The sequence below is a fragment of the Pseudozyma flocculosa genome, assembly GCF_000417875.1.
Source record: "Pseudozyma flocculosa PF-1 unplaced genomic scaffold scaffold00009, whole genome shotgun sequence".
NCBI lineage: Eukaryota > Fungi > Basidiomycota > Ustilaginomycetes > Ustilaginales > Ustilaginaceae > Pseudozyma > Pseudozyma flocculosa.
In genome coordinates this window covers 758,832-784,613 of record NW_006920877.1, presented here as the reverse complement: position 1 = coordinate 784,613, position 25,782 = coordinate 758,832, and the positions used below count along the sequence as shown (strand labels likewise).

Sequence of the window (25,782 nt, the reverse complement as noted above, 5' to 3'; positions counted from 1 at the left end):
CGAGCTGAGCGCCGCCGCCTCCTCGACGGCCTTCTGGCGCTCCTCTTCCTCGGCCTTGAGGCGATCCTCGAGCGGGATGATGTCGTCCCAGCTGACGTCGGCCTTGAAGTCCTGCACCTGGGCAAACGACTGGAGGAAGCCCTGACCGCCGGCCGAGCTGCCCGTCGGGTCGACCTCAGTCTCGTGTGCCTCGGCGTGCGAGAGGATGTCGTCTAGGTCCATCTCGTCGAGCTTCTTCTGCTGGCCGTCGTCGTTGTCGCTCTTGAACATGTTCTGGGCGCCAAACTTGAGGATGGCGCCGAGCTCCTCCTTGCTGAACTGCGTGGTGTTCTTGGCGCCCGACTTGGGCGCAAAGTTCGTGCCGGACGTGTCCATCTGGTTGATGATGGCGTACTCGAGCACCATTTTCTTCTTGGCACGCTCCAGCACGTCCTCCTCGACCGTGTCCTTGGTGAGGAAGCGGAAGACGCTGACGTGGAACTTGGAGTTGAGGCGGTGGGCGCGCGCCATGGCCTGCAGATCGTTCTGCGGGTTCCAGTCCGAGTCAAAGATGATGACGGTGTCGGCCGTCTCGAGGTTGATGCCGAGGCCGCCGGCGCGCGTCGAGAGGAGGAAGGCAAAGTCGGGCGACCCCTCGGCGTTGAAGTGCTCGATGGCCTTTTTGCGCACCTCGGACGAAATGGTGCCGTCAAGGCGCTGGTGGATGTAGCCGCGCAGCGACATGTAGTCAGAGAGGATGTCGAGCATGCGGACCATCTGGCTGAAGATGAGGACGCGGTGGCCGTCGGCCTTGAGGCGCGCCAGCAGCTTGTCGAGCAGCACCATCTTGCCGCTGTGCATGACGAGGCCGCGCAGCGTCTCTTCGCGGTTGTCCGAGATGGCCTCGGTGCCGTCGAAGAGGTAGGGGTGGTTGGACGCCTTTTTGAGCTCGATGGCGATGTTGAGCAGCGAGAACTGGGCCGTTGTGGCGCCGCTCAGCAGCGAGTAGTTGCGCGTCAGGATGGCCTTGTACATGCGCTGCTGCATCGCCGACATCTCGACGCGGAGGATCTTTTCCGACTTGGTCGGCATCTCCTTGACCACGTCGCGCTTGAGGCGGCGCAGCATGACGTTGTCAAGCTTCTCGTGGAGGTCCTTGATCATGCCCTGGTCGACGTCGTTGAGGTCAAAGTCGAGGTCGAGGTCGAACTGGTCGGGGCGGAGGAAGTGGAGCAGCGCGATGAGCTCCTTGACGTTGTTCTGCAGCGGTGTTCCCGTGATGAGGAGCTTGCCGGCGGCATTGAAGCTCTTGAGGGCGTCGTAGAGCTGCGACTCGGAGTTCTTGAGCCGGTGCGCCTCGTCGACGGCGAGGTACTGCCACTTGACCTGCTGCAGCTCGGTCTTGTCCTTGAGGATGAACTCATAGGTGGTGACGAGCACGTTGAACTTGACCTTGGCCCGCCCTCCGCCGGCTCCCGACCCGGAGCCCTGGAAGAACTCGTAGTCGCGGATCATCTGACGGCTGGCGCTGTTGCCCATGTAGGCGATGACGTTGAGGTCGGGCGCCCACACCTCGAACTGGTTCATCCACGCCGGCAGCGTCGAAAGCGGCACCACGACCAGGAACGGGCCGTACTGGTAGCACGAGTGCACCAGGTACGACAGGAAGGCCACCGTCTGCACCGTCTTGCCGAGGCCCATCTCGTCTGCCAGGATGCCGTTCTCGTTCTTGGACCAGAGGTAGGCGAGCCAGTTGAGGCCCGTCATCTGGAAGTCCTTGAGGGTGCCGCCCGGGGTGATGTAGGCGGGCTGCTCGGTCATGCGCTTGTACTTGGGCCTGCCCTTGGAAAAGTTTTCGCTGCGCCAGGGCACCATGCCCGACGTGGTCCGCTCGAGGTAGCGGTCGATGGCGGGCTTGCCGATCTGCTTGATCTCCTCCTCGGGCTCCCAGGTGCAGTCGGCGTAGGCGAGTCCCTTCCACTTGCACAGGAAGGCGAGGTGCGGGTAGGGCACGTCCTTGTTGGGCGGATTGTCGCGCTGTGCCACGACGCGCTCGACGGTCTTGTAGCTCTCGATGGCCTCGCGCTGGCGCTCCTTTTCAATCTGCAGCGTCTCGATGTCCTCGCGCGACGCGTTGGGGTCGGTCATCAGCGCCCGCTCGCGGAGGAAGACGTGCTTGATGTAGTTGTCGACGCGCTTGAAGCCCTTGAAGCGCTTGAGGAACTCGTACAGCTCCTGGGTATCGTGGAGGTGCGAGTAGCCCTTCCACTTGACGACGAAGCGCATGTTCTCGGTCGGCACGTCCTCGGGGTCGTCGAGGTGCGCCTCGTCGCGCTCGTGGCCGATGATGGCTTCGATCACGTCCTCCTCCTCTTCGGCGGCGCCGGCCTCGGCCGCCCACTGCTGCGCCCGCCGGTCCGCCTCGTCCTCGAACGGATCATCGTCGCTGAGGTCGGCGTAGTCCTCGGTGTAGTTGGGGATGCGCTTGCCGTTGCGGCTCGACACCCGCGACGCCTCCAGGTCGGCCGACGACAGCCTCGCAGCCGAACCCCCAAACGCCTTGGCCTTCTTCGACGCTTTAGACGACAACTTCTTGGCCGGCTTGCCCCTGCGCGACGACGACGAGGCCTTGTTGCCCTTGGACGACGACGCCCGGAAGTCGCCGTCATCGTCCTCGTCGTCATCGGCGTCGTCATCCTCGTCATCGTCGTCGTCGTCGGCGGCGTCTCTCGCCGCATCGGCACCATCATCATCGTCGTCGTCTGATATCCTGGCCGAGCTGCGCCTCGAAGAGGCCTTGGCCGCCCTCCTACGCGCACCCACGCTGCTGGAGCCGCCGTCCTCGGACTCGCTGCCGTCGATGTACTGCTTCTTGGGCGCCCGGCCGGAGCGTCGGAGGCCGTAGAGGTCCGGGTCCGCCTCGGCCTCGGCAAAGTGGCTCTTGAGCTTGAACGGCGCCCGCGACGAAGAGTGGCTCGACTGGGCGGCCGGCGAGCTCTCCTTGAGCGATCCCGCCCCGGAAATCGCTGCGGCCCGCGGCGCTGGCGACGAAGACGAAGCGCGCGAGGCGGACTGCTTCGAAGACGACGGCGACGCGGGCGATCGGTCCCCGGACTTTACCGCATTGGCGAACCGCTGCTGCTGCGAGTGATCGTCGTCGCTCGACTCGAGGCTTTCGAGGGGCGACGACTCCCGCTTCGGAGAGGAGCGGGCGGCGGAAGAGCCATCCTGCCCGTTCATGGCGTCGAGATGGGGATACTCTGCAGCGACTGCGATGGCGGTTTGCTCCTCGTCGGCGTCGCCGCCTTCGTCTGTGGTGGGCAAAGAGAGAGCGGTGGCTCAGGCTCGGGCTTGCCTATGATGCGACTGGCGTTCGGCCGGGAGCGGAGGCCGCAGACAGAGGAGGCCTCTCTTGCAGTGCCAGTGCCGCTTGGGTGCAGGTGGGGAATCTGAGCGGAGTCACTGGGGCCAAGACGGGGCGCTATGAATGGTTGCAGCAGCTCTGCCGGGTGCTTGCGAGGCGGGCAGGGACGGCAGTGGGATGGGGTCGATGATGTGCTGCACCGGGCTGCGACCGCCAAACCTCGTGATGCAGGTCAACGCCGGGAGGTTGGAGAGGTAGAGACGGGCGATGGAGGGCCAAGAGAGGGAGCTAGAGGAGCTAGTAGCGCCGCGAAGGGTTGTTTGCGATGAGCTGGTGCATGCGATGGCGAGGCGGTGACGCTTTTCCCCGAGGAAGAAGAGCGTGGAGAGGGAGAGGGCTCGCTATGGATCCAGCGCCGAGCGAGAGGCGGAGGAGCGCGGCAGGAGCGAGGATGGGGTTTTAAGTTGGGAATTGAGGATGAGGATGGGGATGAGGAGGTTGATGGGGAAGATGCCGCGAGCTAACAGCGATGGCTTTAGGCTACGGGTCTGGGAGCAGAGCAGCGACAGCAGCGGCAGGGCTAAGGACGGCGATGGTGCTGGTGACGACGACGGCGGCGGGTGGCTTCGCTGCCGTTGTCAAGCCCTTGCGCGCTGTGAAAGCAGGGGGAGGAGGAGAACGAGAAGGGAGTGGTGGTGATGGCGGCGGTAGGAAGTGGTAGTGTTGGTGGTGGTGTCAGTAGTGGCAGGGTGGTGGGGAGCGGGTGGGCAGAGAGGCAGGGGATGGTGACGGGAGCGTGCGTGCGTGCCTGCCGTGGGTGGTCTGGTCTGTCTGGCAGGGCGAGGCGAACGCTTAGAGGGCGCTCTGCTCGTCTCGTTGGTCATCGACGTTGGCGCTGCGTAGCCAGGCCAGGCCAGGTCAGGCAGGCAGGCCGGGTGGGGCTCACCACGCTGGGCTCTGGTCTCCTCTCTGCCCGGCTGTGCTTTTTGCAAGCGCTGCTGTCCGCACCTCCCTCTTTTGCTCGCCGTCGCCGCCTCGCTCGCTGCCCGCTCCACCAACGGCGGGCGGCGACGACGACAACCAGCCACCTCTGCCTGCACCCACAGAGGGGCGGGCGCGAGCCCGAGGGCCTGAGTGCAGGTGCCCCGGTTTTTTTTCCAAAGTCGGGCCTGCCTGGCCTTGCCTCACGAGTCCGTCTGGCTGGCCAAGGCCGCCCTCGTCGTCGTCGCCGCCGCCGCCGCGGCCGCCGTCATGATGGACTCAGGGTCACGCCAGCCTGCCGGCCGCCAGGCGGAATTTGGCCGCGCCCAGATGGCGGCCAGCCAACTCAAAAGACAGGGAGGGGGAGAGAGGCAAAGAGTCACAACGAGCGCCGCCAGCCCGGCCTGGCCAGAGGGTCAGACGGCTCCGGTCGCGATCAATCAGCCCCAGCAGCAGCGGCACCGACCAATGCCAGCACCAACGCCGACAGCCACCTATAGCCCACGCCGAGCGACGAGTCCCGCCTGACTGAACTACTGTCTGTCCGCCGGCCTGCCTGCCAACCTGTCTCATGCATGGTGCCAGACAAGCGATCGCGCCGACCTTGGTCACCCACCGAAGTCCTCAGACAAACAGGAGAGAGACGATGAAGGAAGAGCTAGTCGCTCGGCCGGTCGCGGCGGGTCCATGGCGGCCAGCAAACGAGCTGATGGCGGGCGGGTGGCCGTGGCCGTGCGTCCGTCCCGCCTTCGTCTTCGACAACGACGAAGGCTGGGCCGGCCATCCTCTGCGCATCACCCACAGGGTGGTGGTGTGCTGGCATCCCGTCGACCATCAGGCCAATCGGATCGATCCGCGGTACAGCCGGATGGACCCGACGGTGCCGCAAGGGATCGGATCACCGCCGACCCTCCTTGGCGTCGATATCGGGAAGGGGGCCAGGGCAGATAGCATCGGGGAAAGCGACGACGACAACGACCACGACGACCTCAACCTCGATCAATGCACAATCGCACCGAGAGATCGCCGATGACAAGCCGCAGCGTCAACGCAGTCGACGGCGACGACGACGGCGACAGGAGCGACAGCATCGACGACAGCCAGTCGATGAACTGGGGCGGCAACCGACAACGGCCGTGGCGGCGATGGCCGAACAAAGTCCCAACAGCCTTGACTCGTCAAGTGCCCGTCGTACCCCGTAAAGACAGCGAGTGCGTTACCCAAAGCCCCAAGGTGTCGTCCAGTGCGACCCAACATCGATCGCAACAGAACCTGGAATGGCGTCGAAGGTGCAAACACGAATCACGGTGGCCCCGGCAGAGGGAGGCGAGCACAGAACGAAAAGAATGGCGAGGAGGAAGTTTGATTGCAATGACAGCATGGCTGCAATACCGCTGGAGAAGAAGACGTCGACGAGGACGACAAACACTGCGATAGGTTGGAGTGGCAAGGTAGCGTGAAGCTGATGGCGAGCTGAGGTGTCGATGGAGTCGGCGATGAAGGCGGCGGGTTGGCGGTTGACGACGATGATGGGTCACACAGAGATGGTGGCCTAGGTGCTGGCCCGATGGCGAAGAGCCCGTGTGTCGACTACGGCGGCGATGCTGTATCACTGATGGCGGCGAGAGCCGTCGGCGGTGGCCGTGGCGGCGGCGGCTCGACTGGTATGACGCTGACGTCGACCGGCCTGAATACCCTCGCGCCTGTCTGCAATCGGCAGGGCGATCTTGGAATCGGGAGGAAAGGCGATCCAGTCGGCCGTAGGGCACCGGGTGGCGCGCAAGCCGGGCGTGCAGGTCGGATCGGGGCAGATGAGGAGACGCTCCAGAGGGTGGTGCAATGGAGCCGAGGCTCGTTGGCGGTGGTGGCGGTGGTGGCGGTGGTGGTGAGTGAAATTCAGATTGGGCCGGAACGCCCGGCGAGCGGGTTGGCCTGGTGGTCGATGAGCAGCACCGAGCCCTAGGACCGTTGTAGAACGATTGATTCGATGGCTTGGTGCGAGGAGTCGCCTGGCGAGAAGCGTGCCGAGGGAACTGGCGGTGGTGGTGGTGGACGGGAAAGGGGAAAAGTTGGAGGCGAGGGCTGGGGTTATAAGGGATCCGCGGGTCTGCGTGCGAAGGCGGGCGAGCGGGCCACACACAGCTGGGCGGCCGGGGCAGCCAAAAGAGAGCAGGCGAGAGAGGTCCAGAGGGCGGTGGGCCCATCTGCCTGCCTGCCTGCCTGCCTGCCTGCCTGAGGCCCCTACCCTGCGCCGGCCTCGCCCCTGCTTCCTGCTTCGACGGACCTGACCCGCTTTTCTCGCACGGAGCGCGCACTGGCCAGCAGACTTGCCAGAGGCCGGTCGGGCCAGGCCTCAGGCCAGGCCAGGAGGCAGGCGAGATGGCGGGGCCCGGATCGCCGCCCGCCTCGCCGCCCGCCTGTGGTCGGCGTAGCTGCCTGGGCTGCCTTGGCCTAGCCTGCCTCTCCACACGCTCGCCGCCTCATCCCCCCCACCATCGCATCGCCTCCCGCTCCACCAGCTTCCGCCCCATCCGCAGCCTCCTTGCCCAGCTGAGCACCGGCCTTCGATCAAGCGCCGTCAAAGTCTGAAATCCCAACCCGCGCGCGCTCCATTCTCACGCTTCAAGGCTCAGCCGCGACCCGCAAGTCCTTCACGCCGGCTCGCAGTCCTCTACCCTCCAAGGATCGCCATCCCAGACTTCTGTCCCCTTGCAACACACCCCATCCTTTTGCAAACATGGTGAGGGACAGCAACAGCAAGCGCGCCCAGCTGCAAGGCGCAGCTAGCTGCACACAACCAAATTTGCTGACACGCTGTCCGCCCGACCCTCTCTGTTGTTCCCCTCCTCCACCAGTCCAACACCCTCAGACCCTACCTCAGCTGTGTCAGGTCCACCCTGACGGCCGCCATGACGCTCGAAAACTTCAGCTCCCAGGTGAGTCGCGCCGCAAGCAAGCGCCAAACTGGTGCCGCTGCATCCATCACCGCGGCGAGCACTGACCACGATGAGATCTGCCTTGCCCCGTCCGTGCCTCGAACCCGACGCAGGTCGTTGAGCGTCACAACAGTGAGTACGGCCCACCATGGGCTTGTCCATGATCATGACGAGGGCCGGTGCCGCCGACAACCGACCGCTGCGCACCTGCTGACTTCGACGGCGCCGCCGTTTGCCCCCCGCCTTCGCCGTCCGCCCGGCCCGCAGAGCCCGAGGTCGAGGCGAGAACGTCGAAAGAGGTGCTGCTCAACCCGCTCACCATCAGCCGAAATGAAAACGAAAAGGTGCTCATCGAGCCATCCGTCAACAGCATCCGCGTCAGCATCCACATCAAGCAGGCCGACGAAATCGAGCGGCTGCTGTGCCACAAGTTCACCCGCTTCCTCATGCAGCGCGCAGAGAGCTTCGTCATCCTCCGGAGGAAACCGGTGCCCGTGAGTGCAGGCGCAGCGCGCGCAGCGACGCAGCAGTGGCGATGATGGTGTTGCTAATCACGGCCGTCGGTGCCTCGCCTGTGCCTCCTGTGCGTCCCCTTCCCTGCCTCGACCGGGCTGACTCGGCGGACCACAGGGCTACGACATTTCGTTCCTCATCACCAACTTCCACTCCGAGACGATGCTCAAGCACAAGCTGGTCGACTTTATCATCCAGTGAGTCGGGCGCTAGAGCGGGAGGGATCGGCGCGCTCCGCCGGGGCGGCCCTGGGACTAGCCGACTAACGCGGATCCCGCCATCGTCCCCACGTTTGCTTGCTCGCCAGGTTCATGGAAGAGGTGGACAAGGAGATCAGCGAGATGAAGCTCAGCCTCAACGCGCGGGCGCGCATCGTCGCCGAGTCCTACCTGAGCACGGTGAGTGGAAGCCGCGTGCCCGGAGGGTCATGAAGGCGCCATCATCATGGCGATGACGACGTCGGCGACTGACTCTACGCCATGTGGCTTTTCCTCTTCCTTGCGACGTGCGACTCAGTTCACCTGAAACCCTCGATCAGGGCGTGGCGGTGGCCGGATGCTGTGTACATAGAAACGCTGGCCGAATGCAACGTGCAGAGTCCCAGCCCAGATCGAATCGGGTTGTCGCCGTGCCTCAATCTTTGGAGAACGAGGATTCTGATGTAGACTGGAAGGAGGCCTGCGCAGCCATCGACGTTGCGATGGAGATACGAGCAGGCCCTCGTGGATTTGCAGCGGCAAAACCCATCCGTCAAGATGTCGGCCGATTCTCGTTCAGCGCTGTGGTCGCCCCGCTCCACAGCAGCGCTCTGGCAGCTTGCCGCCGCCAGACCCCAGCCACCACCCTCGACTACGCTGGCTCGCTTGGCGGCCTTGATGCCTGCTCCGCGCCCCGGTCTTGCCTGCTTGGCCTCTCGGCCCCCCGTCAAACCGCGCACGAATGTGTCATAGAGTGCCCGCAAACCCACGCTCCACGGCGCGCAAGCCTTGCAGGTGTTTCTACGCCTTTGCCCGTCGGCATGTGCGCGCCGACCCTCTCGACTGCTTCGTCTCCGTCCTGGTCTGTCCGAATCGTCTAGGCGATAAAGGTGTCTGTCGATTCCGCCGCTCCAGCAGTGCAGTGTCAGGTGCCTATTTTACACGGCTCCCCTCCTGAATCCAGGGTTCGTTCCTACCACCACCATCATCATCATCTCTTTCCAACCTCCGACTGCAAAAAGACGAGAGAATTAGGAAAAAGCGTCGCGCATTCACGAAGCGACGGAAGGAGTTCCGGATCGAGGCGACAAACGAACGAGGTAGACGGCTGCGCCACTTTACATGAAAGTTTCGCCGTCAACAGCATGGACTGCGCTCGTTGCCCTTTCGCGCGCGGCGGTGACGCGGATTCCGCTGAGTCCACACCATCCCTGCCTCGTCGCAGGGTGCCCACATCGCCATGTAGGAGCTCGACGGCGGAGCAGGGCACGGCAGTGCTCCTTCGCCCGCCCGCTTCTCGTTTCACCCACGCAGCGGTCGGCCAGACAGGTTAGGGTCACCGCGAGTTCCATCGCCCTGGGACAGGCCCGGACCCTATTTGGCCTCCCCGCCCACACCCGCTTTAGGCCTTGACGACGGGGTACTTTGCGGCGATGGCGTCGTACTGCTCCTGGTTGAGGGCAAGCACCTTTCCGTGCTTGACGCGCTGTGGAAAGGCCGCGAGGTCGTCGGCCTGCCAGGCCTTCATGTCGTCGAGGGTGCGCGCGCTGGCGGGGATGTACCTGTTCTGGGTGTTTTCGTCGATCCAGAGGTGAAAGAGGGAGGGATCGATATTGTCGCGGAAGCAGAGCGGGCCCTCGTTGTTCGAGTACTGCGACGCGAACGTGATGCGGTCCGAGAGGGGAGCGTCGCCCACGCGCGTCCACGTCCCAAGTAGGCCCGTGGTGGATTCCTCCTGGTAGATGCGGTAGTCGCGCTCGTCCTTTACGAAGCGCACCCAGGCGTTGGAGCCCTTGGCCTCGTTGCGGATAAAGGTGGCGTCGATGACAGGGTAGTCGACGTCGATGTAGCGACGGGCGGCGCTGAAGCTGACAAAGTCGGTCGTGGTGACGTACATGAGGCGGTTGGGCGGGATGGGGTCGGCCAGGTGGCCCGGATCGGTCGCCTGGTCAAAGAAGCGCGAGGCAAACACGACGACGTAGGCGCCCACGAGCGGGTCCCAGTTGGCTTCGGGCGCCCATGCGTTGCCCGCCGATTCGTCGACGAGGGGCGGCGTTAGGCGCGGGCCGGTCCAGTTGGCCAGGTCGTTCGACTCCCAGATGACCATGGAGCGCGACCCGTTGCGGCTGGCGGCGTTGAAGTCGTTGCCGAATGCGTTGCCGTTGAGGTCGGTCGCCGTCATCCACCACTTTGTGCCGTCCTGCGAGGGGACAATGAAGCTGTCGCGCACGCCCCTCGTTCCCACCGTCGAGCGGAGGATGGCCTCGGTGCTTGCGGTGCCGTCGCGCGATAGACGCTTCCATCCGCTGACGACCTTGTTGCCGTCCGAGAGGTGCATGTAGATAGCCTCGTCGTCGACGGGGAACGACGTGAAGAGATAGCCCACCTTTGTGCCGTTGGTGGCCGTCTGGCGCGCCTCGAGCGGAACAGCCAGGGCGGTCGACGCCAGAAGCGCCAGCGAGACGAGCGGCCTGAGCAGCATTGCGAGAGGAGGGCGAAGGCGTTTGCAGCGGCGAGATCGGGCAAAGGACAAGGGTCAAGGTTGGGCGTGCGGGCAAGAAAAATGGCGAGCGCAAGAGCCGATGAGATGGGAGGAGTGGGGAGGACGTGCCAACTTCGTCGATTCTTTATACGTCTTTGGCGCCAGCCATGCTAGGTTGCCAAAGGTGGCATGCAGCGCAACGAGTTCGCCCATGGATGGAACGAGGGCATGCTGCGGAGCGAGATAGCGTGTACTGCGCTGCGACACGTTACCGGTCGGCGTGCTCCCGCACGGGGAGGGAGGAGAACAATTACGCCGCCGCCGCCGTCGTAGTCGTGGTGAAGATGCGCAGTCTTGCCCCGGAATTCTGTGTGGTGGCCCGGCGACGTCCATGGCGCTGCTGGATGGGCCAACGCCTCGAAGCTGTGCAACGGCAAGGGCGAAAGCGAAACTAGATGCCCGACCGGCGATGCGGTCGGTAGAGCCACGCCAAAGCACAAAGAGAAGCGCGGAGGCGGAGGATCGATGTGTGAACCCGCTGGCCAGGGAGGGCCCGAGCTGATGCCGGGGCATGGTGACGAAGCTAGGGTTGCTGAGGGGCCCCACGCTCCGGTTGATCGTCGAAGAAGAGCGGTAAAGATTGCCGGTATCTTCCTCGAAATCGTAGGAGAGGCGAGGAAAGGAGCACGCAGCGTCGCGGCCCGCCGCGACGTTGGCGACGGAAGATAATGTCGGGGGATTGAGCGCAGGACAAATTGGAAGTTGGCCGATATGCCTTGTCTGCGTGTCACGACGCCGTGGAGAACAGCCCTTGGATGCACAGCTGCACGCCAGAAACCTGCGATGCCTCTCCCTCTGATGCACGTCGCCACGCCACGCTACGCCGCGAGATGAAATGATCCAGGTGGCGGCGAACCCATGTATACGGAGCGCCGATAGCAAAGGCCAGGAGGAGCCCGAACGGCGACTTGTGCTCCGGGGTCGGCTTCCCATCGACGATGAGATTGCCGGAACGAATGGCCCTTTTCCGTGCGCTGACATAGATTGCGTTCGGGCGGCCTGAGCCGATGAAGGCACGCCTGTACAGACTTATGACTGTGCAGGCAGGTATGTAGGTGTGTAGGCAGAGTACCAACGTACGGATTGGAAGCGGAAGAGCAAGTTGGCCGGGCGGCGACTGGCAAAGCAGCGACTTCAGGGAAGGTGTTCGCTGCCGTAGCAAGAAGCGAGAAAAAAAGGCTCTCTTGGGAGGGTAGGCGAGATGGGATGGGGCCAAATAGAGCGACGGCGACGGCGTCGACAAAGGCTTCGACGGCAAGGCCGCTCCTCGGCTTGGTGGACAAGGCCTGGGGTGTCAGAGATCCCCGCTGCCACCCCGGAAGCTCAAGCCGAAGCCGAAGCCGCGGGATCTGCTGTGCTTCGCTTCCGATTCTGGAGGGTGCATAGCCGAGGGAGGATGAGCTATTTCGAGCTGCACAACATGGCTGACCGATGGCGCGGTATTTTACACCGCTGGCTGGCCCCGGGACCTCGGTCGCACTTCCATCGTTTGATCAGACGACGCTACGACGGAGGTTCGGCGGTCACCGGTTGCTCCATGCGCCCCCGTGTCTGTGCCGTCAAGGGGGATGAAATGCCGTGTCGAGGGGAAGAGATGCAACGCCTCGTCTGTCCCTTCGCTGGCAGGCTCGACGTTGCCGCCCTCAGGTCACAAAGGGGTCGACCGCAACCGCAAAAGAAGCGATCAGAGCAGAAGGATACGATAGGATGTCTATGACATGATGTGCCCGTCCCGCAACCTGCCGACGATGGCAACGACCGCTACATCTTTTCCTGTCGGCCTAGTCGTCATCTTCCGAGGCCGACACGTCTTCGTACCGCCTCTGCTGCACCGCCCCCTTCTTTCCCTTGCTTTGCTGCTGCTGCTCCTTCTTTCTCCGCTTGTCCTTCTTCTTCGACTGCGTCTTGAGCTTTTGCCCAAACGTATCGTCGCCGCCCGCTGCCTCGCCATCGTCGTCGTCGTCAAACGCAGCAGCGACGGTCTCGTCTGGTGCCATCTCAACGTCCTCGACCTCGCCTCGCTCGTCGACATCTCCCCTCTCCACCTCCTCCTCCTCGTCGTCATCGATGGGTCCGAGGATGGCGTCCATGGACCCGAGGGTAAACTCGAGCATGCTCGCCTCGATCGCCATGCGGTCGGCGCGGTTGTAGTGTCGCTCCGTGTACGGCAGCAGCCCATCAATCAGGCCAGCCAGATCTATGGCGCCCTTTCCGCTCTTGCGCAGCGCCGCTTCGCGACGCTGTCGCTCCCGCTCGCGCTTCGAGTGCGGATCGACGACACCCAGCTCGACGTCCTCGAGCCGCTGCGCCGCCTCGTCGCGCCGCGCCTGGCTCGACGCGTCAAATGCCTCAATGAGCGACGACGCGCCGTGGAAGCGCAGCACCGCATGCAGCACCGTCTGCGCCACACCCGCCGTGCGCGTAGACGTGTTCCAGTCCCGGACGAAGGCCAGCAGCTGGATCAGCTGCGAAGGCGTCAGACTGGACAGCACCTCGTCGACGGCGGCCAGGCCCGTCACGCTCGCCGCGTCCCGCTGCGCCTCGGGCGAGAGCTCCGACGCGACACCACCCTTGTTCTTCGAACCCTTCTTGCCGCGGGCGCCCACCGACGGCAGCGAGAGGACGCCGCCACGCGCCAGCGCATCGAGATTGCCGCTGCCCGGGTCGGCGGCCAAGTTCCCCGCTGTTCCGCACTGGAGCGCCGAGTCGAGCAAGAGTCCTCCCGCCGTGGCGCCGTCACCACCGTCGGGCCGCGACGCTGCGACATGGGTAAAGAGGCCGAGCAAGCGGCGCGGCTGGCCCATTTCGAGCGCAAGGGCGATGGCGTTGCGGAAGTCGCGGAGCGTGAGGTAGTTTGAAAAGTCCTGCTCGCGCAGTACCTCCTCCTCGCGCTGGCGGCGCTTTTCACTCTCGTTGATCTCAGTTGTATCGAGCCAGAAGTTGACGACCGAGTCGGCGCCCACCGACACGATGCGCGACTCGTCGCGCGTCGCCGCAATCGACCACACCTTTTCGTCGTGGCCGTCGAGGGTGTCGACGCAATCCTCTTCCTTGACGCCCCACAGCTTGACGAGGCCGTCGCCGGCGCAGCTGAGCAGCTGCATGCCCGCCGAGCAGAATTGCAGCTTGAGCACGCTGTTGGTGTGACCCTCGAAAATCTTGACGCACGTGTAGTCCTTGAGCCCCCAGAGCCGGATCGTCTTGTCGCCCGAACCCGTGGCCAGCGCCAGGTCGACGGGCGAGAAGCGCACCGACCACACGCCGCGCTTGTGGCCCTTGAGCGTCGAGAGTGGCTTGAGCGACGCCGAGGCGGTGAAGCCGTTGGACTTGGACGGTGGCGCGTAGCTGATGGCAAAGATCTTGGCGGTGCGGTCCTGCGAACCAGAGGCCAGCAGCGCATTGTTGGGCGCAATGTCGAGACTGTTGATGTCCTTGTCGTGGATCTTGAGCGTCAGCAGCGACTTGAGCCGCAGCGGCGCAGTGATAGGCGCCGCCGACGAGGGCGCCAGAAGCTCCGACAGCGCCGACAGGTCCCACAGCTTGGCGGTACGGTCCTGGCTGGCGGTGATCATGAAGGGCGCTCCGATGGCGCCGGGGGAGACCGCGCGGCGCGCAAAGGCGATGGCGCCCACACTCTCAGCGTGACCCTCGCAGACGGCAACGCAGACCCACTCGCCGCCGGTCGAGTCGCCGTCAGCATCGCCCGTGTCCCCCTTGGCGTCGCTCGATGCGGCCTTCGCCTTCTTGGTCTTCTGACCTCGCTCGACGCTCTCACCGGCAACCTCGCCGGCCGTCGCGGCATCCCCTTGCGCCCGAGGCAGCCTGGACTGGGGCACCCACGCCCAGATCCTTGCCGTGCGGTCCTTTGCACCGCTCGCCACCCATCGCGCATCGGGGGAGCGGTCGAGGCAGAGGACGACGTCCGAGTGGCCGTAGAGGAGCGAGACGTCGTGGTCCTCGGAGTCGATTGTGTAGACGCGGATCGAGCGGCTGTTTGTGGCAAGCGCGACGTGCGTCTCGCTCGCCTCGCCGCGCGCCGACAGCAGCGCCACGTCGACAATCTCGTCGTTGAAACCCACCATCTGCCGCGTCTTGGTGAGCGGCGGTAGCGCGGCAGCGGCACCGTCGGCAGTGGACAGGGCGGGAGAGAGGGAGGCGACGGAGCGCACGACAATGTTTTGATCGGCATGGACGGAGACCAGCGACGCCGTCGCAGGCAGGTAGTGGACCGCGGTGATGGCTCGTGTCTCCTCTGCATCATCGTCATCGCCGCCGCCGTCGCCGCCAGCGGTGCGGCGGGAGCGCACGCCCGCCGCGACCTCGTCGAGAGCCATCTGCTGGGTGAGGCTCCTGGGCTCGCGGCAGACGATGCTGCCGGCGACGACGTCCCACAGCTTGACCTGGCCGTTGGATCCGCCGGTGAAGAAGAGCGTCTGCCGGGGTTGCTGCCGCTGCTTGCCCTTGGGGCTGCCTTGGGGCCGTGAGAGGGAAGCGCCCCTGGCGAGGAAGCCGGCGGATTCGACGCCCTCGTTGGCGGCCAAGGTGTCGCGCTGCCTCCATCGGCCGTCGACGAGGCTCCACACGATGATGGAGTTGTCTCGCGAGCCGCTGACGAGGGTTGTGCCATCGTCGGTGACGGCGAGGCCGCGGACGACGGATGCGTGGCCATTGAGGGTGGCGACGGGTCGGTGGGTGGCCTCTGTGCGGGCGGCGAGGTCCCAGAGGCGGATCTTGCCGTCGACGGAGCCGGTGAAGAGCTCGATGCGCCTCTGTGCGGGGGTGGCGATGTTGGCCTTTGCCTTTGATTTGGCATTTGCGGCTGATTGCGCGTCGACCTCGAGGGCGGGGTCGGGCAGGTTCCAGCAGAGACCGGAAACGACTCCGCCGTGGCCACGGAAGACGTGGGTGCAGTAGCCGCCTGCAATGTCCCACACCTTTACGATGCCGTCCGAGCTTCCGGTTGCGACGAGGGTGGAGGTTGGGTCGACGAGGATGACGTTGACCTGTGCAGTGTGGGCCTTTGGAGTTGATCTGACGAGGTCAAAGGTGGGGAGGGAGTAGGTGCGGATTGCGAGGGAGCGGGATGCGACGATGAGATGGGAGCCCGAGGGGGAGATGGTGAGGGCGGTGACGGGCTCGGTGTCGCTTTCGATGCGGTGAAGGACTGCGCCGGTGTTTACGTCGAGGATGACGACCTCTTCGTCGTGGGTGGCGGCGAGCCACTGGCCGTCTGGGGTCAAGGCGATTGGCCCGCCGGTGTAAAAGGGTTCAAAGGCGCGCTCCTTTTTGAAGCTGGTCTTGATGCGATGCTTTGCGGGCGTTGCGGGCGCTGCAGGCGCTGCTGCTGCTTGTGAAATTGCCGCCGAGGAAGTGGAAGGGCCAGCGCCATTCTGCTGCTGCTGCTGCTGTGCGAGGAGCTGCTTTATCTGGTCCGGAGTGAGGACCACAGCGTCGGCCATAGTGGCAAAAGAGGGACCGGTGGACGGCGGCCGAAGGGCGATGGAGGGGCAGGGAGGGAGGTTGTAGCGGGTAGCGGCTAGAGTGATGGCCAAGGCAGCGGTAGTCTTGGTGGTGGCCGGGAGGAGGGGAGCAAAGGGAAGCCAAGGGGAGCAAGCAAAGGCGGTGGAGTGAAGACGAGGCGATCCATTCTGTGGGCGCCGCCTTCTTCTCGACCCGCAAACTTTTTCCCGGCCCTCGCTGGCCGCCAAGGCAACCATGACCGACTCCCGAGGTTTATCGATTCCCACCTCGCATCGGGCGAGGGGCGGAACGGCATCGGGGGCAAGGCGCTTTGAATTCGACAGCTGGGCTAGATTTGTAGTCACACTTGGCAGGCCCGGACTGCAGCTTTTGAATTGCAGGTCGACCGGCTGCAACCTGGCCCTCCTCCACAAGGTGCGCCGGTGGGACGTGGGACGTGGGGCGTGGGACGTGGGACGTGGGTCAGGGCGGCTCCTCTGTTGACCCGCTGGTCGGCTGACGTCGGCCCATCCACCTTACCACGACCATCCTGCCTGCCTCTCGTCGCCCCTCGCCCTCCGCAGCGCATCGTCCGACGCTCGCCTCCTACCCTCCGCTCCCTCGTCTGGACCATGGTAATCGGCATCATGCCCGCAACACTCCACACACCACCACGCCGCTCGTCGACACAGGCCCACCGCTCCCTCCTAGTCACCGCCCTCTTGCTCGCCGCATCCATCCCAACGCATTCTCTCCTGCCCCACCCCGTCGACGCCGCACAGATCCCCTTTGGCCTCACGCCTCCCTTGGCAGACCTGGCCCCGCCATCACCCGCATACCCTGCCGCCGCCGCAGCCGCCGCCACCACTTCGACCGACTTGGCCGGCCAGTCGGTCCTCCGCTATACCACCCGCTCCCACGACCAGCACTCCCGCCTCCTCCAGTGGGCACACGCAAACAACCTAGACGTATGGGCCGCCCCCAGGGGCGCACCTTGCCCACGCCCACACCAGGACCACGAGCGCCCCTCATCCACTCACGCTCCAACCTACTCGCCCCACGCCGGCTGCATCGACCTCCGCATGCCCGCCAATCGATCCACCCCCGGTTCATCCTCGGCCACGCTGCCACTGCCTCACGAAATTCTCTCCTTCCGAGGCGCAGCTCCCCTGGACTCGCCCCAGGTCCTCATCCACGACCTCGACGCCCTCGTACACAGCCAGCACCACCAGCGTCTCGAGCGCCAACGCCAGCAGCCGCCCGCCGCGCTCGCTCCACACACCCTAGACCCTGCCTGGCACGACGACTACCACAGCTTCCAGGAGATCGCAGACCACCTCCTTGATCTCGAGCACGCTTACCCCTCCCACGCACGCCGCATCCAGATCGCAACCACCCACGAGGGCCGCCCCATCTACGCCCTCAAGCTCGCCAAGCGCCAGCCAGCTCCGCCCAACGACGGCGACGACGACGGCGACGGCGATGGCGAGCTGTCACCCCAGAAAAAGAACAGCAAGAAGAACAAGGGCAAAAAGGGCGGCGACAAAAAGAAGAAGAAGAAGAAGCACCGCAAGCCGGAGCCAATCGGTATCGTCATTGCCGCCGAGCAGCATGCAAGAGAGGTGAGCAGCAGCATCAGCAGCAGCGTCAGCAGCAGCGCCAGGGCCAGCAGACCGTTGCCATGCTGACAAACTCTCCCCGTCTCTCGTCCGTTTGCTCATCTCGTCGCCCCCGCCTGTAGTGGATCTCGACGTCGACGTCGCTCTTTTTCGCCTCAGAGCTGCTCCGGTCGGCGCTGGGTAGCCCGCATCCGCAGCCTCATCCTCACCCTGGTCCCGACCCCAACCCCAACCCCGACCCCAATCCCGCCCCAAACCCTCCTCCGTCAAACTCGGACGACAACGACGATGACGACGACGAGCCTGACACGCGCCTGCCCTCGCTGCCCTGGTCGCGCAAGCAGGCGCGACGCATTCTCGAGCGCTTCAGCCTGACTGTCATTCCGCTCTCGAATCCGGACGGGTACGTGCACAGTTGGGACGAGAACCGCATGTGGCGAAAGAACCGGCAGCCAACGACGGCCGCGGGCGACGAGGCCGGCTGCGTCGGCGTCGACCTCAACCGCAACTGGGGCTTCCACTTTGATGCCGGCCTCAACCCTTGCAGCGAGGCGTATGCCGGCGACAAGGCATTCGACGCCATCGAGACGCGCGCCATGGCCCAGTACATTGACGACCCCGCCAACGGCGTCGAGGGCTTCATCGACCTGCACAGCTACGGCCAGCTGCGTGAGTACCCGGGGGCGGTCCGTTTTGCCGTCTTACTGCGGCGCCAGTCGTTTTGTTCCAAGCCAGCCGAGCGGAGCATCGAGAGTCGTGTCGTGTTTTTGTCGTGGCGCTGACCAATCGAGTCCGCCGGTCTTTTTTTTTTGCCCTCCATCGCCATCTGGTGACTCCAGTGACGTATCCCTACTCGTTTTCATGCTCTGAGGCCGTGGGCGACGAAGAGGACTTGCTCGAGGTATCGCTGGGAGCGGTGCGTGCGCTCCGAAACGTGCACAAGCGCACATTTACGAGCGGCAGGACGTGCGAAGTCGTCGGCGAGGCGGGCGGCAATGCAATCGACTGGACGTACAGCGGTATCGGTCTGCCCCTTCCTCCTCCTCCCACCACTCCCCCTCCCCCTCCCGGTCGTCGTCGTCCTTCATCCTGGATGGGCGAAGGGGAAGAGGGGAGGGGAACGGAGCCGGGTCTACCGGTACCTGGACGCAAAGTCAAGTGGTCCTTCAGCCTCGAGCTGCGCGATGGCGGGACGTACGGATTCCTCCTGCCGCCCGAGCAGATCCGTCCGACGGGCGAAGAGACGGGCGCGGCCCTCGTCTACCTCCTCGACTTTATCCACGAACGCGAAAAGGACAAGCAGAAGAGCGGACACCATCGTCTTCAGTGACGCTCCCCTTTCGATGCGGTCCTCGGTCTGGTCGGTCCTGCCCGTGCATCGACGCTCATCGGATGCAAGTGCATCCGAGCGAGGGTTCGGCCAGAGATGTGAGGGTGTCGGTTGGATCTTTGTTGTACGGCCACCTTCAGTTGACCCCTTTCCTCTGATTGCAAAAATCGTTGCGACGACCCTTCGACCGCTCTTTTCGCACCCTCGCTTCGTCCGTCTTGTGCGAGCCGATCCGGGCCGGACCGGTCGTGTCAAGTGGCTACCAGATCGTACCGTATCGTCGTACCATACCGGAATCGCGTGCGAGGCAACTGCAGAAATAGGAAGAGGCCCCGCCCTTCGCCCTTTTGCCTCCGGTCTCGACCGGTGCTACCGCCGTCTCTTGGCGACAGGAGCGCTTCCACCGCCAACGCCACCGCCACTGCCCTCGGCAGTACCTTGTGAAGAGCGACGTTTCCGTCCCCTCGTCTCTCCCTCGCCACCGCCGCCCATCGACGACTTGACAGCTCCGGATGTGGTTCGCGCTTCCGCTGCCCCGCTTCGATCGTCATCGTCATCGACGGTGAGATCAATCGTCACCCTCTCCCCCTCCCCCTCCTTGGGCCTCACTTCGTCACCGCGCAAGCCCAGACGACCGGCACCGACCTCGACGCTCGCACTCGCAAACGACGGTGACGACGACGGCGGGAGGAAGGGCACCAGGCCGCGTCGAAGGTCGCGCGCAAAGACAGGCTCGCCCGCCATCATCTCGCCGTAGTTGCGTTCGCTCTCGAGGTAGTCGGGCGGCATCGGCATGGTCGGCATCGTTGTCGCCGCGTCAGCCGTGTGGTTTGTGGCGTCGGCGTCGGCGTCGGCGGGGGCAGCTGCGTGAGGAATGCCCGTGGCGAGGGCAAATGTCGGCACCGTATCGCGCGTCACTTGAGCGCCAAAAAGCGAGAGGGGCAGCGATGTATTGGTCGAGAGCTTGCTCGGCCATCCGCTCCGTGCGCCCGGCATCGATGCCGACATCAACGTTGACGAGGCAGACGATACTTGGGCGCCGCCGCCTTCGGTTCCCGCCCCTCTCCGACCTGCTCCCTGGCCGACGGAGGCAGGCGAAGCGCCCGTGCCCTTGCTGCCGCCCGGGGCGCGCGCAGATCCGAACAGAGGGCCAGCGGCGGGTTCGACGTACTCGAGGCATTTCCACGGCCGGATCACATCGGTCGAGTACCACCCGCTTTGGATGGCCGCCGCTGTATCCGGCGTCAGAACCAGGTCGCGCATAGGGTCCGCAGAATCAAGGCTGAGCCGCAGGCGCGACATGCGCCGCGCCGCCCGCGGCTGCAGGAAGCGCATCTCCTCGAGATACCGGTCCAGCTCCGGTCCGGCCGAGGACATCACCGACGACGGCGCCTCGTCCAGGACAAGGCCGAGCGTGTCGGCGATGCGTTCAAATGCCGCCTCATCATCGACGCACACGCCCAGCCGCTGGCAAAGGGTAGCGAGCGAGCCCAGCAACCGCCCTACGTTGGCCCTGCTCGCCGTCGTCCACAGGCAACTGAACCGCAGCAGGAGTTGAAGCAGCCCGAGAGGACCGTCGACCTGCTGCTGCTGCTGCTGCTGCTGCTGCTCCTGTTGCTGCTCCTGTTGCTGCTCCTGTTGCTGCTCCTGTTGCTGCTCCTGCTGCTCCTGCTGCGCCCAGGAGTCAGCACTGGCACGGCTGCTATCGCTCAAAGATGCTGCCTCGATCCCAGCGACGGCGTGCTGGAAGAGCTGCGTCGCCGTCTCGGAATCGGATGCGGCGATGGTGAAGGCATCCTGCATCGCGGCGACGGCCTGTATCGAGGCGATGGCTGCGGCCAGGCCGTCACGAGATCCAGGCCGAGGGGGCAATGACGTTGCCGGTGCGACGAAGGCCATCGGTGGCTTGCCTGGGTCCATCGACGACGTGGAGCCGGCTGGATCCACTTCGGCACGGATGGCGCGCAACGCGGCTCGGAGACCCTCGTCAACAAACTTGGACGCCAGGCTGCCGGCCGAGGCGGCATCCTGAAGCAGCTGGCGACCAGCGGCGGGATCATCGACGAAAAAGGCGCGGTAGATGACGGCGACGAGCGATCGGATCTTCGACTCGGCGCGTAGCTGGAAGCTTGGCTCGGTTGCCGTCTGCAGGCGGTCGAAGACGTCCACCAGCTCACACACCACCACGGCAGCATTCCAGCCGTCGAGACGACGCCGTAGCATGTCTGCATCGATGCTGCCGATGTCAGCCAGCAGGAGCAGGCTGGAAGGGTCGAGCGCGGCCACCATGCCGTCAAGCACCTTGCGCCCATCGCTGCCCCAGATCAACTTGGTCGACTCCCGGACCGCGCGAAAGAATGATCGCGGGTCGCGCCGAAAGGCCGCCTGCGACTGGTCCAGCTCGAGGATGCGCTGGCACAGCGAATCTATCGGCCTGACGAGGAGACGCTGCTGCTGGTGCGGGTCCTCGAGGTCGCCGAGCCCAGGTGTCGGCGCGGGCGATGGCATCGAGGACGTAGCCGAGGCGGGCGAGGGCGCCTGATACGACGCGCTGGTCGCCTGGGCCGACACCTTGAGGAGCGCGAGCACGCGGACGAGCGACTCGAAGCCGGAGGGGGCAAAGAGGAGCGCCCGCTGTGCTCGTAGCGATTGGCGATCCGAGATATTCGTGGGGCGAGCTTCCCAGGCTGCGTCGGCGTCTTGGTCGTGGCCGGGAACAGCGACGGCACGTTTATCGTGGGCCCGGTGGTTCGCGGCAGCAGGGACGCCAGAAACAGGGTCGCGATCGCCGCCATCAACGTCCTCGTCGTCGAGTAGCAGTGTCCGCGCAAGAAGGGCCCGGCACTGCAGCAGCAGGGGCACAGCCTCGCCCGCCGAGGTTCTGGCCGGATCCGCCACGGTGTGAGCCAGACTGGTGACGAGGGGCAGCAGCAGATGCGCGACGACAACAGCCAAGCTGGCCACGCCCCGCGCGACGAGCGCAAAGACGACTCGCAACGGCAGCTCGGCGATCGAAGGTGGGAAGCCGGGAAGAGACAGCTTGACGGCCAGCGACGCCATCCAGCGGGCGTGTCGCTCGTCGATCTCGGTGGTGGCTTCGCGGTGTAGCATGTCGAGCAGCTCGACGGCGAGTTGAAATGCCCCGTCGGTCGCCGGTTCAGCGAGGCAATCGACAACGGCGAGCTCGATGATCTCATCGACCGACGCGTCGGCCCTCGTAAACAGCCGGCGCAGCTCGGACAGCGCGGCGCTGGCATCGGCGCTTGGACCGATGCCGGCTGGGACAGCGCCGATGCTGCCGCCACTGCAGCCATCGTCATCATTCCCGGTGCTGGCATGGACAACGTGTGCGCTGCGACGCCGAAAGACTTCCTGGCACAGGGCTACCTCGCCGTGGTCGGGGACGGCCTCGCACGGGGCCGCCGTGCTGCGCCGCCGAGACGTCTGGCCGGCCAAGGTCGCGATCGCGCACGACTCCCGCAGCCGCTGCAGCGCATTGGACGCCAGAACGGCCAGGCGGACGTCGCGGTTGGAGCTGGCGTGATTAAGCTGGCGGCGCACGAGCATGACGAGTGTCGGCAGAGCGTCGAGGCCATGCCAGATGGCGTGGTGTTCGATCAGCAGGTCGTAGATGGTTTTGGCGACTGGTGCTGGCAGCGAGCGCGGCTGGAGGAGGAGAGATACCAAGAGCTGAAGCAGGCTTTCAAAGTCCTCTGCCCGCACCATGACGGCGGCCATCACGCAAAGGCGGTCACGCGAAAGCGATCCCGGACCGCCGGTGGCAGCCCGCGGCAGGATGCGCGATCGCAGCAGCTTGACCCTGACATGCCGCGAGGCATTCCAGAGATGCGGCAGCGCGGCCTGGATCCTGCGGCAATCAAGTGGCCCAACCCTCGCCTGCTCCTGATCCGCGGCATCGTCGTTGAACGCGGCGCGGCCGTCCTGGGGCCTCGACCGTTCGCCCTCGGCATCGTCGTCAAACAGCCAGGGCAGCAGCTGCTGGAGCTCTCGCAGCGCGCGCCGCTCGGTGGCTTCTTCGTGCGTCTCTCTGGGTCGGTCGCCGTAGATGGCCATCCGCCGCTGCTGCAAGATGGCGGGCGTGTCTTCGTAGAGCGGAAGAGCGCGCAGCAGGCGCAACTGCAGCGAGTCCGTCGAAACGGAGGAGGCCGGGGCTGCGTTTGGCCCATTCGTCCCGGGTGGGCCATGAGGCTCATCGGTCGCCGCCGCGACGCCTTCGCCAGAAGGGCTTGGCTGTGCCGTGATGCCTCGTGCAATTAGCCTCTGCATGAAGCGGCTGTATTTGAAGAGTCCCCGGCGCGCGAGCTCGCCAAAGACGACCATGATCGAACGTGGGTCGCACGAGGCCAGCGCCTCTCTCCGGCGCTCTGCTGCTTCAGCGCTGATGACGCTGCCTATCCCTTGTGAGCCCATCGATGCGGTCGGTACTGCGGCCTGGGTCGCAGTCGCAGCTTCAACATCGCTAAGCCACTTGAGCAGCGCCGGCTCGACGTTGGCTTTTGTCCGTCTGCGCTTCTGCTTGGTGGAGAGCGGCGGCGGGTCGCTCGCGTTGGCCATCCAGGACGCCTGCTGGCCGTCACTCTGTCGGCTGGTTTCGCCATACTTGATCCTCTCGATCAGTGATGCGGCCAGGTACTGCCGATGCACGCCACGACGCCAGCTGGTACAGGCCCAGGTGAGGACCGTGTCGACCTTTTCACCGACCGACTGGACCTTTGGCGGTGCGAGGGACGACGAAGTCGCAGCGACTGCTGAGTAGCTGGCGCCGGCGTTGGAGGCAGCCTGGTGAGAGACAAGGGCGTCGATGGCCAGGCCGTCAAGGTCCATAGCGTCAAGATTCTTGATGTGTTGCGCAATGGGCATGGCGGCTGAGGCGGCGGCTGTGGAGGCGGAGCTGCTGCCGCAATTCGCCTTATGGGTTCTGCACCCCTTGCTACACTTGCACTCGGCAGCAGCGGGAGCATGATCGAGCATGTCGACGTAGCTGACCAGCGAGAGCTTGGAGATGCGGTCTGCGATGCGCTGCAGCGTCGCCTCTAACCGCGCCAGCCGATGAACGTCGTGCGAGCAGCCGAATGCGACCGATTCGGACACGGTCGACTGGTGGGCGTGCCAGAGCCGCGGACTGACAAGCGCCTCGGGCACCTGTTCGAGCACAAAGATGAGCAGTTCACACAAACGGCCGCGCAGCGCCGAGATGGCCGACGGGTTGTAGCGTGTGTCGAGCTGGGAGAGGCGTGTGCAGAGCGCCGAGACGAGCGCGAGGGCGAGAAACCGGCGCTGGACGATGAGCCTGGCGCCTTCTTCGACGAGCTGGAGCAGGAACCAGACCTGGGCTAGGTTGCAGCTGCCGAGTGCCTCGACTGTCCAGCGGAAGAGGGTGGTGCGATCGAGGAGCTGCTGAGCGCCGAGGTGACGCGTCAACGAGAGGCTGTAGGTCCACTTTGCCGCCCAGCGCTCTGCCTCGGCCTCATTTTCCAACACGGCACAGTGATCGCGGACAGCAGCAGCAGGAGCAGCGGCAGCGGCGGATGCAGTCGCAGGCGTGCCAGCATGCGGGGCTGGCGAGGGAGAGGGATGCGACCAGACCGTGGAAGAAGGCGCCACGGATGGTCTGGCGTGAGGGTGCGAAGCGCCGCTGCTGGTCCCGCCGCCCACTCCTGCGGGCGTCCTGGGTTGGAAGTAGCCGGGCGATGGTGTGGCGGGTGAGGCAGCACCGAAGGGCGCAGAGTTGGCGAGTGGAGTGCCCGAGGCGGTGGCGGCGAAAGCCGAAGTGTTTGGCGGAGCGGCGTTGGGATTTCCGGCGGTGCAGCTGAGTTCGCTGATCTGCCGGTTGAGCCAGGAACAGAGGCTGGTCGTCATTTCCACGGCATAGGTTGCGCTCGTCTTGCTTCGCGCCGATTGGATTTCTGCGGCTCCGACGGCGCGGACGAACCACAAGGCGCGCGGGATGGCGACGCAGCTGCGCCTAGGCGGCAAGGAAGCGGCCCGCTGGGGCTGGTTGTGATTGTGATGGAGTTGGCCAGACGAGCTCGGACTGCCGGTGGCCGAGGCCGTGGTGCTGTTGCTGCTGGTCGTCGCCGTCGCCGCCGCCGCTGCAGAGGCAGAGGCTGCCACCCTAGAGGCGAGGTTGGCACGGCTGGCGCTGACGTTGTGGGTGGCAGCCGATGAGCTGCCCGCTGGCAGCGAGACGCCGCCAACGCCTCCACCGCTGCCGCCCGCTCCCCCGCCGCCGATGCTGGCTGCAGTGCCAGCGCTGCCGCCAGACCAGAGCATCTCGAACATTTTCTCGCCCTTGAAGCCGTGGGGTACGGATCGTGAAAGGCGGTGGAGGGGGACGTGCGGATCTGCGAGGTCCCTGACGTAGTTTGCCAGCTTAAGCTCGTTGAGGGTGACACGCGAAGGTGGCTTGTGCTGCGAAGGGGCGATGCGGTTGCGCTCGAGGGCGGATCTGCGTTGTAGGACGTCGTTGAGAGAGAGGTCGAGGTTGCGCAGCAGCTCTTTGCCCAGCAGCAGCTCTCCCGCCACCTCGGAGCCCAGCAGCGCCTCGTTGGCGATGCTGAAGCTGCATTGGAATCCGCTGCGCACCGTCGCCTGGCTGAAGTCGTCCTCGGCCTGGCCGACTCGTGTCGGAAACAGGTCCGGCACGCCCGGGCGCGCAGAGGTGGGATGCAGACGCGGACGCCAGGCGGGCGGCTCAAACTCGTAGGCGGCGGGACGGGCCGCATCGGTCGCGGATGCCGCCGCAGAGTTCGCATCGGCGAGCATCGCGCCTCTGCCGCTCGTTGATGTGCTCGCCGTCGGGCGGGCCGATGAGGCGGCATGCTGCGGCTGGTGCGCCAT

General features: G+C 65.2%; 8 protein-coding genes across 8 annotated transcripts in view; 4 read left to right on the top strand and 4 right to left on the bottom strand.

The window, feature by feature from the left end:
- Positions 1–3,219, bottom strand: part of PFL1_03203 (uncharacterized protein) — a gene marked incomplete at both ends in the record, with an annotated part of 5,478 nt that extends 2,259 nt beyond the window's left edge. Inside the window, one exon of the mRNA XM_007880718.1 lies at positions 1–3,219. This exon is cut by the window's left edge and continues 1,802 nt beyond it. Coding sequence (XP_007878909.1) covers positions 1–3,219 — 3,219 coding nt within the window.
- Positions 3,220–4,895: 1,676 nt separating this feature from the next.
- On the top strand, positions 4,896–5,357 carry PFL1_03202 (uncharacterized protein; the record flags this gene model as incomplete). The annotated part of the gene is made up of 1 exon (XM_007880717.1): positions 4,896–5,357. The coding sequence occupies one exon, from the start codon at positions 4,896–4,898 to the stop codon at positions 5,355–5,357; it is 462 nt and encodes a 153-aa protein (XP_007878908.1).
- Positions 5,358–5,891: 534 nt separating this feature from the next.
- PFL1_03201 (uncharacterized protein) lies at positions 5,892–6,287 on the top strand (the record flags this gene model as incomplete). The annotated part of the gene is made up of 1 exon (XM_007880716.1): positions 5,892–6,287. One exon carries the CDS (start codon positions 5,892–5,894, stop codon positions 6,285–6,287), a length of 396 nt encoding a protein of 131 aa, XP_007878907.1.
- Positions 6,288–7,061: 774 nt separating this feature from the next.
- On the top strand, positions 7,062–8,298 carry PFL1_03200 (uncharacterized protein; the record flags this gene model as incomplete). Its single annotated transcript, XM_007880715.1, has 7 exons — positions 7,062–7,064; positions 7,180–7,260; positions 7,374–7,392; positions 7,528–7,754; positions 7,891–7,970; positions 8,081–8,171; positions 8,290–8,298. 7 exons carry the CDS (start codon positions 7,062–7,064, stop codon positions 8,296–8,298), a joined length of 510 nt encoding a protein of 169 aa, XP_007878906.1.
- Positions 8,299–9,372: 1,074 nt separating this feature from the next.
- On the bottom strand, positions 9,373–10,452 carry PFL1_03199 (uncharacterized protein; the record flags this gene model as incomplete). Its single annotated transcript, XM_007880714.1, has 1 exon — positions 9,373–10,452. One exon carries the CDS (start codon positions 10,450–10,452, stop codon positions 9,373–9,375), a length of 1,080 nt encoding a protein of 359 aa, XP_007878905.1.
- A 1,841-nt stretch (positions 10,453–12,293) lies between these two features.
- On the bottom strand, positions 12,294–15,971 carry PFL1_03198 (uncharacterized protein; the record flags this gene model as incomplete). Its single annotated transcript, XM_007880713.1, has 1 exon — positions 12,294–15,971. One exon carries the CDS (start codon positions 15,969–15,971, stop codon positions 12,294–12,296), a length of 3,678 nt encoding a protein of 1,225 aa, XP_007878904.1.
- A 1,083-nt stretch (positions 15,972–17,054) lies between these two features.
- PFL1_03197 (uncharacterized protein) lies at positions 17,055–18,921 on the top strand (the record flags this gene model as incomplete). Its single annotated transcript, XM_007880712.1, has 4 exons — positions 17,055–17,594; positions 17,714–18,260; positions 18,431–18,610; positions 18,746–18,921. The coding sequence occupies 4 exons, from the start codon at positions 17,055–17,057 to the stop codon at positions 18,919–18,921; spliced, it is 1,443 nt and encodes a 480-aa protein (XP_007878903.1).
- Positions 18,922–19,290: 369 nt separating this feature from the next.
- On the bottom strand, positions 19,291–25,782 carry PFL1_03196 (uncharacterized protein; the record flags this gene model as incomplete). Its single annotated transcript, XM_007880711.1, has 1 exon — positions 19,291–25,782. One exon carries the CDS (start codon positions 25,780–25,782, stop codon positions 19,291–19,293), a length of 6,492 nt encoding a protein of 2,163 aa, XP_007878902.1.